This window comes from Embiotoca jacksoni, unplaced genomic scaffold, assembly GCF_022577435.1.
Source record: "Embiotoca jacksoni isolate LCO1_2020_lvr unplaced genomic scaffold, fEmbJac1.0.p SCAF_9, whole genome shotgun sequence".
Classification (NCBI taxonomy): domain Eukaryota; kingdom Metazoa; phylum Chordata; class Actinopteri; family Embiotocidae; genus Embiotoca; species Embiotoca jacksoni.
The window spans coordinates 7,240,498-7,266,269 of NW_027185447.1; the positions used below are offsets into that span (position 1 = coordinate 7,240,498).

The 25,772-nt window shown below is 41.5% G+C and overlaps 1 protein-coding gene across 8 annotated transcripts in view; it reads right to left on the reverse strand.

Annotated features, from left to right (window-relative positions):
* The window catches only part of kazna (kazrin, periplakin interacting protein a), a 191,540-nt gene that overhangs the window by 4,499 nt on the left and 161,269 nt on the right, over positions 1-25,772 (reverse strand). For 2 of the 8 annotated variants that reach the window (XM_069140085.1, XM_069140089.1), the window contains 9 exons: positions 24,637-24,828; positions 11,303-11,439; positions 9,709-9,879; positions 9,372-9,455; positions 8,128-8,317; positions 6,728-6,864; positions 6,172-6,295; positions 477-679; positions 231-349 (listed from right to left, as the gene is read on the reverse strand). In XM_069140085.1, the coding sequence (XP_068996186.1) occupies positions 231-349; positions 477-679; positions 6,172-6,295; positions 6,728-6,864; positions 8,128-8,317; positions 9,372-9,455; positions 9,709-9,879; positions 11,303-11,439; positions 24,637-24,828 (1,357 nt within the window). The other 6 variants (XM_069140086.1, XM_069140087.1, XM_069140088.1 and 3 more) reach the window with 6 other exon arrangements.

The window sequence follows — 25,772 nt, forward strand, 5'->3', positions numbered from 1 at the left end:
CATATTTTCAGTTCACTGACCTGTATGTCATTCATCCACATTGGAGGAAACTGTTCATTAAAACTTTATCTGTAGAGATTTATTTCTCTCTTTAAAGTCAATATTATAACCTCTAAGAAATAATCCCACACTTCATTATGTAAATGTTTTTACTGTAACTCACCAACAGATGGCCCCCCTACACTACCATATAATATACAATAATATATAAGAATGTGTCTCCTCCTCACCCTCTGCCGTTCTCAGCATCTCTGTAATCTTCAATGGCTAGGCGGAGCTTCCGACGGTGCATTAAACTGCTGACACCTAAACCCAGCTCCAGGTCTTCATCCGTTAGTCCCAGTAAAACCTGCAAAATGTCAGAGGGGACCGGTTACAAAAATGACTCAGTCTAGGTGTCCAAACGATTCACAATAACAGTTTAAATAATGCATGCGGAGGAGTGTATCTGCTTCATGTAAGTGGCGCTACCCTACCTTGCCACTCTTTACATTTTCTGAGCAGGTGCGAATGTACATGGGCATCGCCATGACAACCTCCAGCCAGGCCTGCACAGTGCCTGCCCTCCACTGAGACATGTGAGTTGACCTGGCCAGCTCCACCTGCTGGAGGCGATCCAGCTGGTCCTCCGACCCGTCTGAGAGGCTGAGGCGGGTGGGACTGGAGAGGCTATCTGAGTCTGAGTGGGTGGGTGAGAGGGTGGGGGTATACATATGGGTGATGTAGTTGAGGTTGTGAGTGAAGGCAGAGGTGGCAGTGGGTAGAGTGAGCAATGAAAAAGAAAAACGTTAATGCATTGCAAACCAAAAGAAAAAAAAAAATTCTGTTCGATGTAAAACCATCTCAGCGAGGGAAGGAAATGAACATGCTTTTAATAACAACATGATAAGCTTTGGCTGCATGACAACAAGCCAAGTGTGCCAGTTATGCTGTAAACAAAGTTGGAGATTTTATAAACAAGCTCCTCACTTAAGAAGTCCATTAAAGCGGCAGCTGTGTGAGCTGTTGAATTACCATGACTCATCTGTCTAAATTAGTTTGAACAAACAGCTCTCTGAAAAACAAAAAACAAACTGCAATTAGGAACTGCATGTGATATTTTGATGCATTATCTTCACATCTACCTCACATTATTATAATTTATTGTGGGTAAATTCTGCTTCGAAATTGTAACGTGCACTATAAGTGCTCCCTGATTTATTCTCTCTAGTTTTGCAATACTTACCTGTTACGTCACTAAGTTGATCCAAACATTTCCTGTTTACATTTTTCTTGATATTTCATGTCTGGAGGAGCAACCAGGCCAAGAGAATATTGGCTAGGAACACAGTTCACTTGGTTTAATCGCAGGTCACTGTCCCCACCAGCAGGAGGCAACATAGTAACAGTTTTGGACTCAGCAGTTGTTAAAGCATCATGTAATGCTTACGGTTATTCAGCTCAGAGTATGCTCAACTGTGCCTGTGCAACAACAATTCATATTTTGCTGTGTGAAAGTCACCTGTCTCATCTAATACTTTCTGAAAACCTTCTACATTACCAGCAGCCTTCAGATTATAGCTCGCTGAACACGAGCTCTGGCCATCAAGACTAAAACTATAAGGACTCCTGTGAAGCCAAGGAGCCTTTGATAAAAGCCTCCAGTTCCCTCATAATGGACAGAGCAGAATCTCTGTCCTTCTAATTGGTCAATACAATCTTAACATCCACTCTATTATTTTGAGGAAAAATAAAAGAATGATGCTGTCTAACTAAATCATTCACTTTCAAGTTTTGCCTTGGGGATTCAACTTCAAAACAGAGCTACAACTAAATCGACAGGTTCTCCGCTTTCTTTGTGTTTCTGTCACTTTCTATATCTCATTTCCAGCAAACATCAGCTGGAAGCCCAACTTTTTTGACAAGCTTTACTGAACCGCTGTGTGTTTGCTCAACAAGAGATTCATGACTTCATGGTCAAATAAACAGATTTTTTTTATTAAACTTGCCTTCAATGATTCATCTCAAGCTGGATGCTTTTATGTGCCCTCCTAAGAGCGATGCATAAACCGACGGTGCACTTCGAAGTGCCCTTCTGAGAGCAATTCATATTACACTGAATAAATCGGCTCCTGTCCATATACAAGTCCTGTTTTTCACTCCAGAGAGAGAGAGTCCTAACAAAGAAGACCTACTGAAAGCGGAGTGGGTCAGAAGAACATCTCAGCTACGGAGTCTTGTTACTGTCGAGAGTTCAGTATCGTTTTTCTGAGGCCGTGAGTGTTTAGTGTCTTTTGGAAAAACCTTAATGGCTTGTTTATACAGCACTTTACATTATTCTGAAGACACTGTTTCATTAAAACTACAAATCCTTGAACGGGCCCTTCAGTAGCTTGTGTAATGGACCTTATAGCAACAATACAGCAACATTTCTGATGTGAAGACTGTAAGAAAAATAAATATCTTTAAAAATAATATTATTTGCTGTCTTGTGAGTGTTAGATAAAGAGTTCGATAAGGTGCTCGTCTGTCCAATAAATATGAAGGTCTGTTTCCAGCCTTGGTGCTAAATTAATGAGCTCACTATAGCTTGAAATGTATTTAAAGAATATTAAAGGAATAATTTCACATTTTGGTAAATAAGCTTATTCACTTTCTTGCTGAGCAACAGATGAGAAGATTGATACCAATCACAAGGTAAATATGAAGCTACAGCCAGCCTTGTTCCAGTCTATGCTAAGCTAAGGTAAGCTAACCACGCCTGCCTGTGGCTTCATACTTAGCGTGTATGAGAAGCGTAGCAACTGTTGGAAGAAAAAACAAACAAGTTAATTTTCCATAAAGGACTAACTATTCTTTTACGTGCAGATATTTGGTAAATGAGAGTAATAGTAAAGTTTACGCTGAGCTAAGTTGTACATCAGAGAAAGTTCCAGGCAGACGCTGCAGTTCAGATGGATGTTGTTGGAGTAGATAAGAAAAAAAACACTTGGTGTTGCCCTCGAAATAATATTTATGCGGTAGCACTCAATAGTTTTCTGGAGAACTAAATTCAACTTGAAGAAGTGCTAAACTCAAAGGTCATTTTGTGACCTTGTTGGAGAGTTAGAAGGCATCTGCGAACACAGTTTGCAACCCAGCACAAGGCATTTTTAAAGCAGCTGGAGGCGGTGTACCTCGGTCCTACTGAGTCTGATTGATTGCTTCTTGGGTCGCGTCACTGTGTTGAGAGTCCGATGGCGTTCAGACAGGAGGGGTCAGTGTTAGAGGTCAGGGGTCAAATCAAGGCAGAACATTATTGGCACCATGTGCTGACACATATGAGGTCTGTTCCAACAATCTGACATGGCTTCATCTCCCCTCTCACCTCTGTTTTTTTTTTTTTTTTTATCAGATTATCCAATATAATTCAAGAGGAAGAAAAGCTTTCCGCAGTGAGGGAGAAGTTCAATTCGGGAGAGAGAGGAAAGGAGGCCATTCGGGCGCTTTTGGGATGCAGTCCGCTCACAGATGGACTTGCAGGGCTGAGGGAAGCTAACGCATATGTTAAAAATGGCAGCCCCCCCAGCATAAAGGGACGAATCAGGATTAGAGTCACAACAAATGAACACTTACACACACACATACAGACATTGACACAGGCAAAGAGAGGACAGCCACATGGAAATTCATCGGTATTTATTTTATTTTAAAATAATCTTATTTTTCTCATTTAGTTCTTTTGAGTGTAACTTTGTTGCCATGCCTTTGAAAGTTTGCTACTATCCACTTCTAAACATCTCAGGGCTTCAGAATAGAAGTCCTCCACTGAGGCCTACATCTTTGACTTTAAATAAAACTCTTCATAATAATAGTAATTTTCATTTCTGTATTGTTTTCTCATTTACAAAAAGTAAAGTATTTGTGGTAAATAAAAAATAAACAAAGAGACTGTGGCTCAAAACATGAAATGATACAATGTTTTTTCATTTGATATGTTGTTTCCTCATCAGTAGAGGACCATAAAAGTTGTTTAAATGACAAAATAAAAGCCAGGATTTTCTTACATTTCTTTGAATGTTGAATAAAATAAATGGGTAGAGCTGTTGTTCCTATACATACAATTAAATACATGATGACTTATCCTTGAATTACCTTCGTGATTTACCTCCAAGTCCAATATCTGTACGCACAAATGTCGGCTGAGCTAAATCTCCTCACTGTTTACATGGACGCCCTTTTGACAAGCGCTGTGGTTAAATACAGCTCCGATGTAATGTGGGACTCTATAGTGTTTCAGGTGAGGCCAACAAATACCCAGTGTTAGTTTAATATCAGGGAGAGAAAAGATTTCCTGAGGGGGCAGTGCAGACTCCGACTCAATCCAATGAAAGGATAAAAATAATCCATCGTCTGTAGACATTCTTTTGCTTGAAGAAATGCTATTAACCTTTAGCGCAGAGTTAATTGCTTTTTTTCAGAGATGGCTTGAACTCGGCATGGGAAATTTTAGTGAGTTCACAGGGTCGTGGGAGAAGGTATGCATTTGTCTGATTAGCATGCTTAAACCATGATTTTTAACCTACAGATTTGGCACTCAGTAATGTCATATAGTGATAGTTTAAGATCTGTACCTGCTCCTGGTTATCTGTTAAAATGGCTTTAATTCCAGAGGTCTGGAAAAGCCTTGACCATCAGTCTAACAGCTAATATTGGAAGAATAATTGTTGTTTCTGTGAACACCTCTTTTATTTTAATAGGATTTCTTATTTCAGGCTTAAATTTCCCAGAATCATTTTACAGCCAGAATCTTTTTAGAGTATTAATATACCGATACCTCGAGCAACTGTAAGATCCTAAAGACAGGAAATGCCACAGAGCCTCGAGAAAAGGTGAAATAGATTCAAAGTATAGATCTGGGTTTTCTTTGCGACTCTTGACTTTTAGGTGGAGATGGAAACTGAACTATGTTTCATTCGGGATGTTAAGCTGTTAAACGTCAATCAGAGCACTTTCTGAATAAAAGAGAGTCAAGGTTGCAGATCTAATAAATCACTTCATTTAAATGGAGGAAATCATGAATGAACATCATGAAATCAGTAACTGACCTCTCTTTTTTGTTCTTTCTTCTTTTTAAACACAGTTTATCACCTTCTCGACAACAAACCCAGGGAAAGATGTTTCTCTTTAGTAGGGTTTTCTTCAGCATGCATTTGGGGGACTGGGGCTATGTGCATGCACATCACACATGTACCTTCAGCATGTATCTTCTATCTGAGCAGATAGAAAACACATTTCTTACATTTCCTGTTTGGCTTCATGGCGCTGGAACGAACCGTTCTGCATAGAAAGTTCATTCCTCTCTTAGCAGCTTCTTTGAAGTCTCTGTAAGTAAACATCAAGGATTGCCTCTGCAAGGCTTTTTTTTTTTTTTTTTTTTTTTCGGTCGAGGGATGTGTTCCCCAACAACCGTATTGGTGATGGATTTGAGGAGTCTGCATGTTGCCTACAGGAAACTGTTCTCATCATGACAGTGTGAGAGGGGGGTGGGGGGTGGGGGGGAGGGATGGACCAAGCAGGACAATAAACAGGGAGGAGTTTAGGTTAAAAGGTTGTGTGAGGAGGGGGAGTACATGTCAAAAATAACAAAAGGCATTCAGGACAAGGAGACGTTTACACGCACAAAGTGCACATCAACTGTTGTTATTTACAAGTACAGCAGTCCTTCAAGTTTCCAGTTGAGTGAAAACAAAAAGTCAAAATGTAAAGAACAATTAAAAGATCCAATAACACAGCTGTTTTTTGGAGGGCAGATACAATAGAACATGTCCACATTGTTGCTGTGTTACACTCTGCACGCTATTTACAGGACTGTACATACATACTGGTGCAATTTGCTCGTTAAGGTTCACACTTCAGCGAAGCAAGACGCGCCTCCGGCTTCTGACATGGCCTCTGACCATGGGCGACACACACATGCACGCGCTCTCACACGCATACAGTACGCATGCATGTGAGGCTACACAGGCACACATACGTTATTTTATCTGTACACACTGACATCGAACTCACACCCATCCTCTCACGCATGCGCACTTCAACACAATGTTGTCCTCTGATAATTGCCACAGAGGCTCTCCAGGTGGTTCACTTGGACGTGTGTGCTTTACCAGTCTGCATCCTCCTCTATGTAATAATCAGGTGTTGAAGTACCATCAAACAAACCGGGGTCGAGGGACTTGCGCTGCTTTCCCCGGGCGAAGACGCGCGACAGAGAGCCCAACCCCATCTTTTCTTTCTTCTTCTTACGCTTCGCCTCCTCCAGATCTTCTAGGGACTAAAGGAAGAAAGAAAGAGAGAGAGAGAGAGAGAGAGAGAGAGAGAGAGAGAGAGAGAGAGAGAGAGAGAGAGGAGGGAGTGAAGAAGAATATGAAGAGATGGGCAAAGGAACAGAGAGGTGCAAGAGCAGAGAAGTCAGTGAAGGGGTGCAGAGTGGGCGATAAAGACCAGAAGATAAAAATCACAGCACAAAAAGGGAAGTCACACTTGACATGCTGCAAGGCATGCACTTATTCAAGAGCCACAACTGGTTTTCACATAAATCCAAGTCACTGCTGCAGAGTGAGTACACAACAGGCTGCGTGGGGCGAACATGAATTCAGCCAGAAAACAATGGTGGAAGGAAACGACAGCGGCCAGGCGGCGGGACAGTCGGCAGTTACAGCAGAGGAGGTGATTACTTGGGAGGGATGTGGTGGGCAGCTCTTACATTGCAGAGGGAGTGAGTCCGATGGCGCGGCGAGTTGATGTCGCTGGGTGTGGATGACCGGTCTCCCTCCACAGCAGAGGCGTCGGAGATGATGGAGGGCTGACGCGAATGGCACGGGCTCACCCGCACGGCGGCCACTAAACGGGGTGAGAGGGAGAAGAGAAAAGGCTTGTGTCTTTCTTCGGTGTTTGGGCACCAAAAAGTAGCGAACAGGGAAAATCGGATTCTTCTCGATTACTGCACGACACCCTGCAAATGGAATTTTTCTTTAAAAGTCCACAACCAAAAGCCTGAAATTATTTGCAATCAGCTGCAGTTGCTAAGCAACAGGGACAACAGCTTCACAGAGGTTGAGAGACTGTGTGAGACTGATACATACAGTACAACCAACTGCATAGCAATTTGGGGTTCATGACTGCTCACACCGTTTCCTGCGTTTTTGGTGTTGGTCTGCTTCTTTCTCCGGATGCCCCCAATGAGTTCAGCATCCTGTGAACCTGTAGCTGGCCTTTAAAGCAGGGAGCACTGGGATGGACTCTGGTGGCTGCCAGGTTAATGTAGCCAGGTTAATGTATGTAGAGCTTTCTCTTTAAGGTAGTAGAAGGTGCTTGTTTGTCCACTTTGGTTAAATGTAGTTTTATCTATTTTGTCAAAGTTGAGGATGAACCTCTTGGCTGGAAGCTTCTGTGTGGCACTTTTCAGTATTTTTCTATTATAACTTGAATAATGCTTCAGATATCTGGAATTTATTTGGCTTTTAAAGTACATGTTGCTCAAATAAAGGGCATGGTACCGACTCTGTGTGCAGACATTGCCTGCTGAAACCAAACCGGTGAGTGTTGCAACAGGAGATGCAGTTTCTCTTCCTTTTCCTGAGGTGCGTGTCAGTCAAATGGTTCAGCTACAGTGGTAAAGTTGTGAGGGGACTGAGAAGTAGAAATAGAGGCTAAGAAATAAAGCGTCACAAAATCAGGTGACAAAAAGCTGAAAGTGGCAACAGGAAATGTGAAAAATAAAGAAAATAAAGAATTTCCCTTACAAACATGGTCGAGTTATTACTTGGATTCCATTTTCTTACATTTAACCACAAACATATCTTTACACTCAACTGATCCTTAGCTGCCACCATCATCACATAGAGAGGAAACATTTGGTTGCAGCAACGACAAATGGAAGCCGTAAAGCCAAAAATATCTTCACTTTAACTGCTACATGAAGCGCATGACATGTCACAACTGGAACGTCATCGGTGGCCAACAACGTGGTCAGACTGAGCAGATGGTAGTGAATGCGTGTGAAGCAGCTTCACATGAGCATGCAGAGGGTAGATGGCGGTAAAACAAGCCTCGCGGCAGGCAGTTCATGTCCGGGATGTTATCGGTGTTCATGTCGAGGCCTACCTTGTCTGTCAGCAGGATGCCCCGTGTGGACATAGAGGGTCTGCTGACTCTGCCTGATGGCAGCGGTCAGGGGAAGATCAGCCTGCATCACCCACTCCTGGTTGTTGCCATTGACGACCGCCTCCGTGGGCATGACCATTGAGTGACGCTTGGGCACGTCCTTGGTCAGTGTAGCTAGTGACTGTTTGGCCTTCAGAATGTAGACAGACAGATGTGATCAGTCAGAGAGGAAACCAAGCACGAGCAACAGTCCGTGGCAGAAGTCTTCATTTTATTTCACTCATTTATGAATGAGCTGCTATTTTTCTTTCACCATTATTGTTTTTGCATTTGCTGTGTTTGTGTGTGTGTGCGCGCACATATACATGTCGAGTTGTGTCCAGAACTGTACTGACTTCTCCCCTGGGCTCCTCATGTGTCTCATGAAAAATGCAGCTGTATTCTTGTTCTCTTGTGTTATGTGAAATCTCTCGCTACCACTCCGCTGACAAGAAAAATGGACAGAATATCTGGAGGAGGTGTTTGTTGTTGTTTGATGCCATGGGGATTGAAGTGTCGGGGGCTGGTGGGGTGTAAAAAAACCCGAGAAACTGGAAATAATTAAGCTTTTCTCTAACTTTGATGAATACATTTGCTCGGCGGTGCCTTTTAGCAGGAGCAACAATGAGCTGCTGGAGCCTTGGAGGAATTATTTGTGCATGTTTATTTTGTGTCAAAAAGAAGCTTTTTTTTTTTCCATCTTTGTGTCTACAGTTTCTGATTAGCCTTGACGTGTTGATATTTTACAAATGATTGGTATTTTGTTTGTGCACATCTTATCATCATGCCAAGCGACGGCAGGCTGCAAATCACCAGCACAATCAACTTTACTGCAATCATCTCAACCTACGAGCAGTCAAACGATTATCAATCACAGTCTTTGACATGCAAAACAGAATACAATCACAAGTCTTCGGGGGTAACCATTAGTTGTCAGAATACTGATGTATTTCCCCCGCCCCCAAGCATCTCAATGTTCAATTAGACCTCGAACACATTCAGATCAATCACAGTGGGAGTCTGTGGGATCACTCGTGTTAGGATCACTGGGATCAATCAGGGTGGGCTGAGAGGGTTAGTCAAAAAAAGACGTGCATCTGAGGGAGAGGCTTTCCAAAACGACAATTGGGTCACAAGTGGGAGAGATTTCCAGGGAGTGGGAAGGGCAAGACAGGTCGGATTTTAAAGCTGGGGTCCCGTCTTACCGCCATGAACCTAGGAGAGTAGTCCCTGTCCACAAGCCGCTCAAACACCCGGCACTCCATTCTCTGATTGACACAGTTACTCATCTGGGGGGTTGGAGACATGACGGAGGGCTATACTGTACATTCAAAGGCTTTCCATGGTTTGATTATATGTAATACACCCAAAACTATATGCAGAGAGTCCCTTATTTCCCTTGTTTACACTTTTTATTGGTGAGCACATTTTACACATAAATCAATTTGAGAAATCATTAGTTATGAAATCATATTTTAAATATGGAGAATATAAAATTCAAAGAAGAGGCTGACCCTCCACCGGTCTGCTTGTCTGTCTCACCATGGCCAGCTCAGCCTCCAGCTCCTTGATGCGGTTCTCTTTGAGGTCGAGCTGCGAGCGCAGCGTCCCCGTGTGCTCCGTGGCCTCCTTGGTCTGCCGCCGAAGGTCCCACTTCTCTCTCTCCAGGAGGTCTTTCTCCTTGGCCAGCGCCTTCACTGCATCCTCGCTCTCCTGGTGAACACACACATCCTGATGGATCGGTTCACAAATCGAGCGTAGCTAAACAGAATGAGTCAGACGTGCAAAAAAGTGGCACTCGTGTTGTTGTGAGTGATTTTGAATTAAAATGTAGTTTTTGCCTGTTAGGGATGAAACAGTTTTTCTGCTTGTGTGTTGTATCGGCCTCCTCAGACCTGCTGTAGATGTCACGAGACGTTCTTTTGCTGTCTGTACTTGGCAACGCCTGAACATTTCATTTTAATGTAAAATACGACAGGTATACAGAGAAGCTAACAGATATCACCATGAAACTTCTCCAGATGATTACTTATATTAAGACAATACATTTTTGTAGTCCAAGTATTCCGAAATTTTGTTTTTTAATAAGGGAATGAGGAATTAAATGATTCAAAATTTGCATACATTTCGAGAAGAGAAATCTGATTAAAAAAAAATTATTGTTTAATTTTGTAAACATTAAAATCAAAATGTTTTTACAGAGGGATTTCAGGTTATGCCCTCTTTTCACTCCATAAATCAGAAAATAATGTCAAGAACCATAAATTCTTTTATTTTTACTATCCTTTCAGAAACACAATGATTTATTTTGAATGCTGTAAAAACAAACACCTTTGTAAAGACCTTCAGAGTAAAGACAGGAAAACAGCTGGGAAGCTTGGTGTGTCTAAGTGCTGCTGAAGTGGAGATTTCTGGCTCAGAGTATGAGAAAAAACTCATTTTGAGACGGCTTTTAAAGATGCAAAATAAAAGCGATGGGTTTTTTGCATACTCTGAGCCAGAAATCTCAACTTCAGCAGCGCTTACACACTTACAACAATGCTTTCCTGTCTATATACAGAAGTTTTTTTTACTGAAGGGATTGTTAATATTTCTTTCATAGCCTGATAACTCTTGTGAACTCGACAGATGCAAATACACAAATGGCAGTAAAATAAACACTTAACTGTGTCTTTTGGATGTTTTCTTTCCACCAGTCTGAGAGAAGACATATTTTAGAAGCTAAATAGTGCAAAATTGACCAGTGTGTGAACATTTTAAATATTTGCCTGCAGTATGTCACTCATGTCAAGAGAAGCTTCTAATTTGTAGTAATGTAAATTTCCTCAGTCACTTAGGTCACATGTGCGGGGAGGGAAACCATTTGTCCTTTCAATACAGTAGATTAGTACATGTATACACTATACACATCAATTAAAAACTCTTATCCATAGTGTAAGTACTCACTGATTACCAAAACCAGTTCGGAACAAAGCCTAATTTTGATAGGCTGTAAAGTGGCTTGGACACAGACGATGTTTTCACATCAGATATTTTTGGTGCATCCAGCCACAAAAGAAAGGCTTCTGTATGCACGTTTGTGTGCATGCATCTGTGTGTTGCTGTACAGCCTACAGTAAGACCACTTGTGCCATACTTTTCTGTGCTGCTCATAGTTGCGTATGAAGTCACGGAGCTGCTCCTCCCGGCTCTCCAGTGTGGCATAAAGCTGCTGCATCTGGTTCACCAGGTCTGCTTTCTCTGCCTTCAAACGCTTACGGTCCGACTTCATGGCTGCCGGAAGGAGAGGAAAAAGAGAGAGTGGGGTGTTAGTGAACATCAGAGACCTACCAACATTTAGTTGTGTGTACATTTACATGTAGAGGGGAAAGAGGTGTCATGAATGCCCACAAAGGAAATTTTCAATACACATAAATGTGAAAATAAAAGTGAAATTACTTTACAAGGGGCACATACAATCCTTCTAAAGGTCTGTTTACGGGGTTTCAGGTGATTCAAGTATTTATTATTTTTGAGACTAGACACCACAGCGACACATAAGCCCCTTTTCCACTGCCGTTACTGTTTCCACTCGATTCTGGTAACAGTAACTTTTCTGGATTTTGTTTTCCATTACGGACCCACTCAAAGTGGCATTGTTACCATAGCGACGCTGCACAAAACTGCTGTGTCGTCATCTTCATCGCGCCATACACACTCGCGAGATCCTTTCATTGGCAACCAAACTAAGGAACATCTGCATCTCCTCAACAGACCACGGTGTGATTTTGCAGGTTGCCATTAATCGAGTAGTCCACTGTGTAAAAAACAGGCGGTCACTCGTGGCTTGGCTAGTTTAAAATAGCGGGTTTGTGAAGGATGGCCTACTTCGTGATTGTGATGATTATCTCTGACCAATCAGTGGTCATCATCTCAGCTCGCTTAGAGCCCAGATGGACAGTACCAGGTACCATCCACAACTTTTGCCCAGTGGAAAAACAAAAGAAGTGAGAAGAGTCAAGCAAGCTGGTACTGGCAGTACGCAAGAGGCGATACATGAAGAATCTGTAATAATGCCAATCCTTCTAGAGGCGAGTAATCTGGGCATGTGCTGTCCACACTGTAGCTGTTTCTGTATGCATTATAACTAAATTATTAATCTCCTTCAGACATGAAGCGTGCGAGTAAAAACATTACATACACCTGCTGCTCTAATACGGCGTGACTCCATGTCGATAAAGAGGTGAATCACACTCGAACCCTCCTGTCAATCTTCTCTCTGCTGCTGCTTCATTAGAGGCTGAGTCTCTCTTTTCATCTATCTCTCCTCCACACACTCTCTCTCTCTCTCTAATCCTCTGGCAACTCACCCACGCATCGTGATAAAGAATATGGTTTCGCAGTGGTTATTCACAGAAGCTCTAATTTTCTCAAAGTCTCCTGTTCCCTTCTTCTGCAACTGCCTCCTCTCCTGCTTTCTCTTGATCTGCTCTACCTCTTCACGCAATGTTTTTGTTTAAAGCCGAGTTTCCCTCCAGCTACCTTTCAAAACAGACAATATAGGATTTATTTATATTTGATGCATTCACACTGTGTCTGTCCACCTTTGTCTGCTTCACTTTGACATCTATTTCCTTACAGCACAGCAGCTCTGACTTTTGGACATTTCATAACGTCACGTGGTTTCCTGCTTGCTATCATGCATTCACCTTTCTTTTTTCCTCCATCTCTTCCCCCCTCTGAGCCAGCTGTGTGTCATTAATTAACTTATATCACAGCCTGGTTAATTGTGTGACATTCACAAGTGGCGTCTGGGGATCATGCTCAGGCAACTTGAATGGAAGTGTCGTTTTACAAGGGCAGATTCACCCTCTTATTTCCTCTCTTTTTATCTGTCACCCTTTCTTTTTATATCTCTTCCTTTCACCCGTTCTTAAACGTGCAATCCCCAAGTCCAAGGAATACGCAGGCCGCATTAACTGGCGAATGAAGACAAAACCCATCCCTCACTGACCAAGAGAAACAGGAAACCACCCAGCACCTGCCTCAGGAAGTGAAATCAAAGCCGTCTTTGAGATGAGCCAAAAAAACCTCTGCTGCTTCCTCTCATCCTGCACCTGTGACCGCTTGGCAACAGCAACCCTCCTGGTGTTGGAGGCAAGAAAGCCCTCACTGTGACTCCGTGAAAGGATCCATTCACAGCCACAAATCATGTTAGCGCTGTTACTTACCATTTATAACATATGTATGAACACTTTAAGATGAACAAAGATGGCCCTGGGGCTCAATGCCGTCACGTTACACTGAAGAATGTAGGAGAGATAGGTAAGCACTCGCATGTCTCCTCCTGGTGACAGCCATATTAATGACCAAGAATACTCTGTGGTGCCGTCCAAGCCTCCAAGAATTATTACCAGATGAAACAAGCAGGCAGCCACCTGGGAACCATACAGAGTGGAAGCTAATGTGTGTGTGGAGCTGGAGGAGGATGATGACTTGGAGAGGAAGCAGTTTAATGGACTTTTTATGGAGAAATGATTCGTATCTGTGCGAGCACCTGTCTTATTTCTGGCCGTGCATTCGAACAATACAGTAAGATCCCAAACTTAGAAGTCACCAATGAAGATCTGTTATATTTTGATAAAATAAAATTTCTTTACAAATAAATAATTTCAGTGAGAAGTTAAATTTCCGAATATCTTAGTATTTAGTTTCCTTCTTTTTTCCTTAATGAAAGCAGCACTCGAGCTGCATGGACTCCAGACATTTGTGTAAGACGTTTGTGTTATCCCAAAATATTCTGACAATGTCACGTCAAAGATCTTCTTGTGATGTCAGGAATATTTGGCTTTTTCAGTCTTCAAGTGCCCCATAAATATTCAATGGAGTTGAGATCAGGTGACTGTGGATGAAAGTCCATGACAGTCAGCACCCCTTGGTCTTCTTTGGTCTTCAAATAGTTATTTCAAAGCTTTGAGGTGTGTTTGGGCTCATTATCCTACTGCAGTATGAATCCTTGTCCCCAAACATGAAAAACCAGAGGGTGGAGCAAATCTCTAAAGAACGGAGGGATACTTCTGTTTATTCAGGGTGGAGTCAATTCGGTGATTCAGATGTCCGACTCCAGAGTAGCAAAACTGAATGCTTCAATGTGGGTTTTATACACTGCAGCATCATCCTCTGTCCTGTTAGTCTCCTTACATACACACTTCTGTTACTGACATCAAATTTCAGACTTGAATTCAGCATTTTTCTTTCCCAGATGTATGTCTTAGCCCAGCCCAGGTGTTTGTCCTTGTTTCCCTTTCTGAGAAGTGGCTTACAAACACTCGCCTGGTGTTACCGGACCTTAGTTTGCTGTTTAAATCTATGGGTCTGGTTGGGCTCCATAGTCATTTGCAGTTGTTACATCTTAGTGGGCACGGGCCTGGGGTTGATTTGGAAATGACAAGAGTAGCTTTAACCAATAGGGAGACTCTACCACTGCTGCAACGTAAACACTCGACTTCAACGTCATCGTACTTACCCAACAACACGGATCGCTTAATGATCTGTGCTTCACAGTGGCTGAGCAAACATGAATGCACGCTGCGTTTCCAGACTACAATCTCAGTGAGGAAACTGAAGCTGTGAGCAATAATCTGGCGGCTGTATCTGATGAAGTTGCCTTTTTTATGCCTCAGTGAACAAAGCTTGATCTTCTGATGGTGTGGTTACTTTTGGTCTGCCTCATTGTGCTTTGAATAAAACTGATTCAGCTTCCACAAAGTGTTTTAGAGAGCCATGCACTGCCTCTTTAGAAACCTCCGGTCTATTCATGAGTTGATGCTGATAATGGCCCTCTTTATTTAGAATAATAATCTGACTTTTGACACTTTGATGTATTTCTGATGCCACGTTTCCAACTATCAGAGTCAACTCAGTAAGTAATATTGTACTGAAAACTTTGTGCTGAATATTTCTTCATTTTACATTGACTATTTCCAGGTTTACCTGAAAATATGACAGATTTTCAATGTGGTCTCAGACTTGTGGTCCCCTGTATTTTGGGTACTTTTTATTATATTGAGGTTTTGTCTTTGTCTCAAATGTGAATCAGTGGTTGTCTTTGTTGTCAAACTGTGTGAGCCTCCATACAAATACAGATATTAAAAGCTAGACCAGCCTGTGTGAGCAGAAAAGAAGCAGATCGGGACTTTTGCAAATTAAACATTCACCACCAAAAGTCCAGGCTACTGTCCCCACTGTGCGGTATTAAAAACAACACCACCTGCCCGTATCACGCTCTCCTGAAACATTCTTTAAAATCTGCATAAGTGTTTTTTTTAGCTCACCACACAAAGGCTCTTCTGCTACCAAAGCCCTTGTGCTCATAAGTAGTTTAATGTGAACATCTACCACTGCAGTGTGCTAAAAGCCTTTGTCTGCTCAGCACCTCTATGATGCTTCACTACTGGAGGACTTAATGAATGAGCCAACTCATTAGTTACCAAACAGAACCAACGGATTCCTCAGGGAGTTCACTCCAGTATTCAAAATAACTTAAAGCACTGGTTCTTAACCTTTTTTAGGAGTGCAACCCCCTTGTGACGATGAAATATTTGGAGTTTGTTAAGCTTGTTCTCAACAATTAGTTGAAATTAGCATAATGAACACTGCGTGGCTGTGTAAAACTACTGGTTTAGTGGTGAAGAGGGGACATTGTTGCTTTCTTACTGATAGTTAAATGTAAAGATTGATACAATTCTGATATCTGTAAGATAGGAAAAGCAGCTGTGACTCTGGAAAATTACAATCAGTATTTTGATTTGAGGGGAGATGAGGTGGTTACCATCCACCGTGTTAGGTAAAATGATCAAAATGCATCCCCATTGTTAACTTGCCATTCCTCCTCTTCATCCTGTGCAGCAGCAAAGAGAGCGCAGGAGTAGAGTGGTTGTTTAGCAGAATATGTTAATCTAGTCTGCCTGATTCATTGATCCTTCATCTGACTGAGGTTTGTGACCATTAGCATCCACAGCTGACAAATAACTGTGTATTGATGAATATCACTGTATTTATAAATGCTCCCATTGGACCATCCACCCTGTTAAAACAAATAACAAATCATCTATACTGATTACCATGTACCATATGTTGAAATGATTAAACAAATGGGATAAAGCAGTGAGTTTTACAGACAGGTGAGCTGTGCAAACTGTCTGCTACAGTAGATGTAGCTTCATATGTATTGTAGTGTACAGATAATGAGATTGGTATCAGTGTCTAAAGTAAATGGTAAATTGTCTGTACTTACATAGAACTTTCTCACCTTAGTGGTCTCAATGTGTGCTTTAGATTTGACCTCTCGTTCACTAATTCACACACTAATGGAGACAGGCTGCCATGCAAGTTGCTGGCCTGCCATCAGAAGCAACTTGTGGTTCAGTGTCTTGCTCAAAGACACTGCGGCATGTGGACAGGAGGAACCAGAGATTGAACCACCGAGTTTATGGTTAGTGGGCAACCCTATATACCATCTTATATGCATAAACATCAAAATGTCAAATTAAGCCTTTGAATAAATAAACTTATGGGTAAATGAAAGCTAAATCCATAGAGAGGAATATTGATAGACATTATAGCACATACAAGGATGAATCAATAAATTCAGAGACTGCTCCAGTTGCGCACGAATGATGTGCAGCACCGTGACGGGCACGAAGCAGAAGGACGGTATAATCCTAATGAGTAAGTGTTTGCAAACTTTGTCTCTTCAAAATCAGCACCCAAGAGACTTGAACTTATTGATCCACCCTCGTACTAGATATACAGTAGATATGGACAAACAGTTCATGAGAGGATTTACACATATTTGTGTGGTGTAGTTGTCTAATTACTGTTGTTTTGTGTTTTGGTCATTGCTTTGAGTGTACTCTTTATTGTGCTGCTTCCACTGAGCAGTATCAGTACGGTTGTTAAGGAACGTTGCAGTCATTGTTTTGTGATTGCCATCCTGTCTCTCCCTGATCATGTTTGAACAGAAAATGAGTCGGTTATTCTGCAGAGACGATTCTTGTATTCTCCCACTGTGTAAACATGTCACCAGAATAATCCCTTCTGTAAATGACTTCATGTAAGTGAATTCATGCTGCTGTTTGTGAAGAAGTAAACTACAAACTTATTACATCTACCACTCAAGCCTATAGGGGGCTGTTGTTTGATACTCAAAGGTAAAATTTTTGGCAAACTACCAACTTAAAACACTATGAATACATTATTATACTGAATATTATGAGGTTAAATAGTTTTCTTGTGGATAATAATGTGTCATATAAGTTGCAGGTAAAGACCTTCTGATCATCTTGATTGTGAGGAGTCAAAAATCAACCTCAGTCATCTTGTTTGCTGCTTGTCTTTATTACTGTTACGCTTTTCCATCCCACACACCGCTTCCCTCTGATTGAACACCAGCCCTCATTATCTGTTGGGCCCCATCTATTAGGGCACAAATACAACACGATTCCAGCCTGCATTTCAGCTGAATACCACTTCCTGCCTTTCTATTTTCAGCTCAATCTAACAATCACTTTATCACTTGGTCTCTCACTGAAGAGGATTTCTACATGGATAAATATATGACAAGAGAGTGTGCTGACAATACAGGGGACTCAAATCCATGGAATCCAAAGCATATGATATTTTCATGCATTTCAATGAGTTTAATATAGGGCTTCAGCAAAGACTGCTATCTAAGCAAGTTCAGCCTACCTGCCACGACAGAATCACAATGACACACTTATCAAAACCCCCTCGGAAATTGACGTTCTCCACGTTAATGAGAAACCGCTCCTCTCTGACACTCCTCCATATAACTTCAGTCCTAAAGAGAAAGGACAGGCTTTTAGTCAGCTCTTAACATAATTATTTTGGGAGAGAACAAAAGAGACACTGGCTCATTGGAGGGAGTCCATTGTTCACGGTTTGGGGTTTTAAATCTGCCAGCTGAATAATGGAGTAGGAGCCTCAGAGCAGTGCCGGTGCGTTCACCTCCTCACTTCCTCCGTGAAAACAAACTCACGGGTTGGACGAGGTTCATATCTGCACTGCTACTATTCAATAATCCTTATCTTAGAGCAGGGTATGTTAGTACTCTATCAGACTTCTTTGCAATCATTGTGACACTTAAACATGCTGATTTAAGTTAATTAATGCTTTAATTACAAACTTCAGCAAGGACATTTGACTCTTGGATGTATGCACAAATTATAAGTTAGCCATTTAAAACACATTTAATATTTAGTCCAAATAGATGATGTAGAAAAAGTCTGTGTGTGTGTGTGTGTGTGTCCAAGCTATATTTACACATTAGGGAATCAAGGGGAGAATCATCTCCCAACACAGTGTTGCTCACCTCTCGGTCATCATCGAATCCAAAACTCAATCAGCTGCTTCTATAATGAATGATTAGGCTGAGTCTTATTGTTGTTTGGAGGAAGGTAGATTCTGATTGGCAAACCGTCTTTTCATGTAACTGAGGATGAGTGGATGACTACGATACCCCTGATCACCACTAGGGGCCACTGTGATCCAAACATGTGCTCTCACTTATACCCATCCAATTTGAATAGCTTCAGGTGCAAACTGAACAGCAACACTGTCCTCATTACCTACGATGATAAAGAGTCTCTCTCTTTAAAGGTGTTTATTTGTTTAAAAGTAAAAGACACCAAAAACTGCAACTAATTTAATGGTATCAGGTTATCAGGTTAAGTAGCTTGATGATATTTGGCAGCACTGAGTGTGTGTGTGCTTGAGTCTTTGTATGTGTGTTGGTGTTTATATGCCGAGTGAGGGAAGAGGCCTTGTAGTCAAGGACAGAGCTGCTTTCTGAGTACAGTGTAGCGTGAAATGACACTAAACAGAGCAGGCAGACTGTGCTTTGATGATACATAGCTGTCTTCTGCTTTCATAGGAGCTCTGGATTGAATGGGAGTCCCTTACTGATAGTAATTATCCAAAGCTGAAATAACTAATTAAAAACAGCAGCCAGGGCCAACTATCCTTTGAAAAATTCATTAAACAAAACTTTGATGAGAAAGTCTGAATGAGAGTCGTGTAAACTTGTAAACACCTTTTGAGAACTGTTAATAGCATTAAGCCAGATGGGGGTTTAGTTTCTCGTTGTACCTCCACTTTAAGATGAATAAGACTGTATCAGTTCAGTGTCATTTGTGCTCTTTAAGGTGTGAAATGCAGCTTGTGGGTTAGACTGAGTGTCCATGGGCATCATAACAAAAGCTGCATTTGTAAGAGGTTGGAAATCACCGAGTTACAATTACAGTGCTCACAGGTCAAAGTGTGGTTCACAGTGGGAGTGACGTGCCAGCATGACACCAAACAAAGGCAGAGGTGGAAACAAAGGAAGAGACAGAAGAATAACTGGTGAGAAAACAGGCTAAAAAGTGGTGTGTTCACCATTTTGTATTCAAAAGCACCAGAAAATCAGAATGCAATTTAGCCACAAACCATCTGAACCGAGGTAGGAGTGGCAACACAGTTTCTGTGAACCGTTCCAAAAGTAAACAGGTATTATCTTGAGTGGCAGAGAGCAAAGGAGGGAATGATGCATTTCTTTCACGCTACTTCATCACTCCAGCCTTGTGCCTTTTTTTCCAACCAGAGCAGAACCACAATAAAATAAAGAAAGACTTAAAAAAAAAAAAACAACCCACAAAGCTACTCTGCTTCACAATAATTGTTGGGAGTACTTCAATAAAAACTTCCAGGGTGCTTAAGTTCTCCAAACATTGCTCTCATTCTTCTGGGAAAAACACTTTGCTGGAGCATCTGGTGGGATGTTCGCAATATGCCAGCCTTGTGAAAACTGGGGGAAATCAAATAGAGTCAACATCTCGCCTCCAATCAATTGGCAGCACACAGAAATTGCTGTAGTTAATGAGGTATTCTCAAGAACATTTGCCTTATTTTTTATTTTTTTTTGATCATCAGAAGCCACTTTAAAACCCAACTATTTCCAACTGCAACAACTAATGAGTATTTTTTTTGCTGTAATACAAACTCTTAGGAAAAAAGCAACCAGATACATTTTTTTGAAAGTTTCAGGAACGGGCAAAGTAAACATTTTTGTTTTTTGAGGACAGATCCAGAGTAGAAAAGACTTGAGACCACTGATGATGTGGTCCTGCAGTGACAAAGCCAACATTAGACGGGGGACAAAATTGTAAATGTGGGCCCCTTTGCCCAACATTAACCTTCGACTTTACCGAATAGTCCAACCGAACAATGTGCTTTGAATCTCAGGCTTTTACAAAAGCACAACAATGCATCAATCTTAAAAGCATATAAGATCAACGAAAGGCTTGAATATGCTTCAAACAATCTGCTTGTTTGGTTGTTCTACAGCATTTGAACAGAATCAGAGAGGAAGTGACTTGTGACTTTCGGAAATACAGTTTTACACTCATGGCAACTATGCAGTAATTGCCCAAAAGTGCAAAGGTGTCAAAAGTCTTTTACACCTCTCAGACTAAATGTGTGCCCCTTATCTCCATTTGTGCAATTCATTGCATCTCACCGCTCTCTATTGATGACAAGCTTTGACCGCACTTATGTGTGTGGCCATTCAGAGCAGTCAAATCTACCACTCACTTCCCCCCAGCACGTCCAAATATGGTCACTTCCGGCTCTATAGGCTCCAAACTAGCAAGAAGGTGGTGGCCAAAATCCGAACTTGAGGCTTCATAACGGCCGTTCACACTGACGTCACTGTTGTTTGCTGCTTGGTTGGTTCAGTGTCATCGCTTACAGGGACATTTGATGGAAATAAGCCATAATTAATACACCTGTGCTTTCCCTACAATGACGAGTCAAAATGTCTGCTGTAAAAAGGTTTATTGGCAGAAATGGAATATAATATTCATGATTATGTTTTCATTAGTGTATCGTCACCTTCATATCTATATAGTGAGTGGGTTCTCTTCCACAGAGTGTGACATGTTGCCCCGCCGTGTTTTTACAGTAGCCTAGAAGGAACAAACCATACAACTGTAAAGACGTCTTTTTTGTGTGTTTTTCACAAGTTTCGAGACAACTCTAGATTCTCCTCCACACTTTGAAGTGGAGAATGAGGCGAGTGGCGTTCACTTGGTTGCAGTTTGCAACCTCGACACTATGTGCCACTGAATCTTACTCACTGCCCCTTTAATTTGTCACAGATTCAGTAAAATATTTGGTTATTAGCTCAATATGACATGTTTTCATTTTCTCTTCATTGTCCCTCATAAACGTGACCGTCTATTAGGAAATTAATATACATGACCAGTACTGTCCAGTACCATGTGCCAACATCCGCAGCACACAACATGAATTCACTGCGTGGAAGCAATCGGAAAAGCAACAAAAAACAGAAAATGAAACAAAACGAGATGACAGATGTGTTTCCACTTGGAAACAACTGTAAATATTGCCGGGGAGGAAGCCAAAATTCACTGGCAGCTACCCACCATAAGCAAACAGTATAACAGCAAAGAGATAGAGAATACTGTCGCTTGTTTTCATAGCTGTCTTAAAACATAGGATCTTTGCAGTGTGCAGCAAGTCACAGACTCAGTGTATGAAGATGCAGAGTGACAACTGTGGACTAACAAAAGAGCTGAGAACCAGCTTCTGCTGCACAGACCAGGTCAGGTGGAAACGGAAAATAAAAGATTTTCATAAACCTGTTTTTACATGTGAATGCAAATATATATATTTTTTCACGGGTCAGTTTCTGACCAAAAGTTCCACACGAATATGAGCTTCTGCTCTATTCCTCATACAAAACAGCTTTAAGAGCAAAAGGATACAGGACAAAAAAATAGCAACAGGGAAGTCCTTACTCGAGTTCAGTCACTTCAATTTGCCTTTCTGAACCGTGTCCACAAAGCCAAACTCAAATATGACAACAACAAATTTCCTCTTGTCCTCCCACATACCCCATCTTAATTGCAGAGCAGATCTACCCTGCTTAACATTTCTGGATCTTGTAAGCCAACCAAAGTCCCCTCTTATAAAGCTTTCATTAGCTGCTGATTACTGTCAGTGCCTGCTGGGGCTGCTAGGCTTTGGCCTTCATTAACAGGCTTGAGTCATACAAATGACTGCATGCGCATGTGTTCAGTCTGTTTAGACAGCCAAACATCCAGCCGAAGAAGAGATAAGTATTTATTTGATGTGTGCCCTATTCTACTCTGCCGCAGTCCATTTTGTTTTTGTTCAATTCTTCCAAAAAGCGTAGGCTGCAAGTGTCAAGCGAAATGTCGCAGCAACAAAATCCCCTGACAGCATGTCATGCTTTTGTCTGATACCAAATGGTAGTTTTGTGCTCTGCCTCATTCCATGGGCGATAATTCTTTGAAAAGAATGATTCACTGCCACGCTGATGACATCTCTGCTTGATGCCCTGCAATCCACTGTGCATTGCCTGGCAGAACTAGCTCATAATCGAGTGCACATTCACTGTGAAGTAAATATCGAAGTATATCCTCTCTCTCTCTCTCTCTCTCTCTCTCTCTCTCTCTCTCTTCGCATACATTTAAAACATAAAACAGATAGAGTTGTTGTTGATGATTAGTACAGAGGAGCCTGTATTAATTATGGCCATTTTGAGTATTTCAAGATGTATGTTCATGTGATACCCTCCTGTCACTGTCTTATTTATTAGTGTTAATTGCTTTTACTCATAGACTGTATATAAAAATGGACGTAGACTCGGTCAGAAAAGCGAAGCCAATGCAGAAGTGCCTAAAAGTATAATACCACTGAGGGCCAATAGGGGCTGGGTCTAAAAAATAACTCTTGCTCCATTAACTCTCATTCAAAAAGCATCACCTTTTCTCATGAAATACTATGTCAATTCTTTTTTTCTACAATTCATTATGGTGTCATGAGCTAAATTGACTCGTCTGATCAGTGATCTGGTGGTCCTTTCTGAATATACTTCCATATTTAATTCAAAGAGAGGTATGTTTGGGAGCATGTTGGGTTTCACTGACATGTCTGGGGCGCAGTCACCATGTGTTCCTCTCCAGCGCCACCCTTCCATCCAAATATGGTCATTTCTTGTCCCCCTAAAAAACTCAAGATGGCATGGGCCAAAATGTCCAACTCAAGGCTTCAAAACAACAGTTCACAAGCCACTGGATGACGTCACGGTGAATTGCCATTTGATTTTAGCACCTCAAAACATACGACTCTGAGACTTTAGGGAGATTATAGTTTTAGGTGAAGATAACATAGCTATGAGCTATGAGAATAATTATTTTCTTTGACAACACATCATCCTGTCTCATTTTTAAATTCAGGACCCATCACTGGTTTGATGAGTGAAGCTTCTTCAGTATGTCATGCTGTATTTGCATCAGGCTACGTGAGTGCCGCAGAGAGCAGAGCAGAGCAGTGTGACTTGCCGACAGCGTGGAGCATCTATGAAAAAAAAAAAAAAAAGTCAAAGCATCTGTGTCCTCTCTCGACTCAAGATACCAGTCCATCTCTCGAGCATAACACATGCTAATGGACCATAATGCAGCTAATGGGCTGCATTAACCACACTGTTACAGACACTCATGTTAACACTATGGTGAAACAATGCACTGGTTTCAAGCCCTATGGGGCAAAATGCAGCAGGTTTTCACTCAGCAGGAGTGGGAGTGATGAACAGAAAATCTAAAGCAGCTGGGTGCCGAATGATTATAGAACATTTTATCCTGGAGGTGGAAATTGCTGACACTTAACTCTGCTTTGCATACTTTAAATTTTCACATTTTCAACCTACGGTACAAAGCCATCTACCCTTACTATTGTTCTGTTCACCACATTAGAGACATTTTCACATTTGTTCAAATGTACAATGGGGAATCTTTTTTTACAATTTATTTCAGTTTTTAATCAATTATTTTTGCTCATTTTACTGTTGCTGATGTGTTTTGGACTATCTTATGCTTGTTTGTTACTAAGGTCTAACTTTGCAACACCTGACCAAAGAACTGAGAGGAATTTTGACCCTCTACAACCAATTTCTCTATTTCTATGGTCAGAATTAAGAAATCTTTTTCGTAAAAGAGATTTTGAAAGTTCTTGTCTGTATTCAACATCTGAAAATAAATAGAGATAAAATGTCGAGAGAGAGAGAGTGGGAGAATGAAATGCATCAGAGGTCCCCATTTAGCCTGAATCAAGTCATGGACATATGATCACGTGGTGCATGTTTTGATTTAATTAAGATACTCCAGAGCTAAATACTACATAAGTATAATAATAATAATAATATGTATATCATTCAAATGAATTGTAATTGCTTTTACCAGTTGGAAACCACTGAAAATAAACCAAACTAATACTCTAAAGAACAAACAAGTCGTGTGTCTCTTGCAGCATAATTGCCCATATTCTTACAAATGTAAGTGTTTTAAAGAGCATAAACAGCTCCTTGTTCCCCGATGAAGTCCTTACCTTGCAGAGCCTCCTTGGCTCGATCCAGCTCCTGCTCCTTCTGGGCCAGCTGCACGCGGAGCTCGGTGGCGGACAGCACGTCGGCCGAGCAGCCTCCCTGGGTCTCCTCCAGGTCCTTACTCAACATGTCCTTCATCTGCCGCAGCAGGTGCACCTCCTCCTGGAGCTGGGCCACCTCCTCACGTAGCAGCACTGCAACATACAGAGGAGGTTAAGAGCATTAGCAGGATAGCCCTAAACATGGCCCACACGTGTGTGATTAACAGTGAATTCTTTTTTTAACCAAAGTGAAAATGTAACTACAGCAGCCAGACAAAAGTCATGTGCATACTGGAAAACCATCTCATACAGCAGCATTAGCTTTGAATAACCACACGACTGCAGAAATTGTTAATGTCTGAAATGCAAAATTTATTTAACATCACCATAGGAGGTTATGCTTTCATTTGTGTGTGAGATAACTGAGGCACCAAATTACTGTCAGTAATAGGCATCACAGAGAGAGGTGGGGTCCGCCAGATGAGTAGAGACAGTAAAGACATTGATGCTGCAATGAATTTGGTCTCTGATGCTGCCTGTTGAACCTTCTTTGTGTTGGCAGGAATTATGAAAAAAGGCGAGAGGTCTATTTAATATTCACTGAACATTTTAAAGTGCTCCTCTCCGGCATTTTCAATAAGACACAAATAATAAAACAAAAACTGCAGCACAGAGAAATAGATTTTTCTTACAATTTGCCTCACTGAAAAACTTTCAAAGTGCTTTCAAAGCATCAGCAGCAGTCAGAGGACTTCACTCGGTTTTAAAACAAGCCACAACAGGCAAACGTCACACTTCAATTTCTCACATCAAGCCTCAAAAAGGAAATATTCAATCTAAAAATTAGTCTTTTGGCACACTGAATGTGCTTGTCTAGGTGGAGCATATGGAGAGTCATTTATAGAAGGATGAGTAGAGTCATTCTGCTCAATTTCATGCATCCTCAGGGCAAAGGGGGGGAGTGTGGGGTGAGGAAAACTGCTCAGCCCCAACTCGCATGGCTCTATTATCAAGTGCTATGCATAAATCACACTCATATCCCAGCTCCAATATTACAGTCTGAAAAAACAAAATCAGAGATGAATGAGAGAACTGAG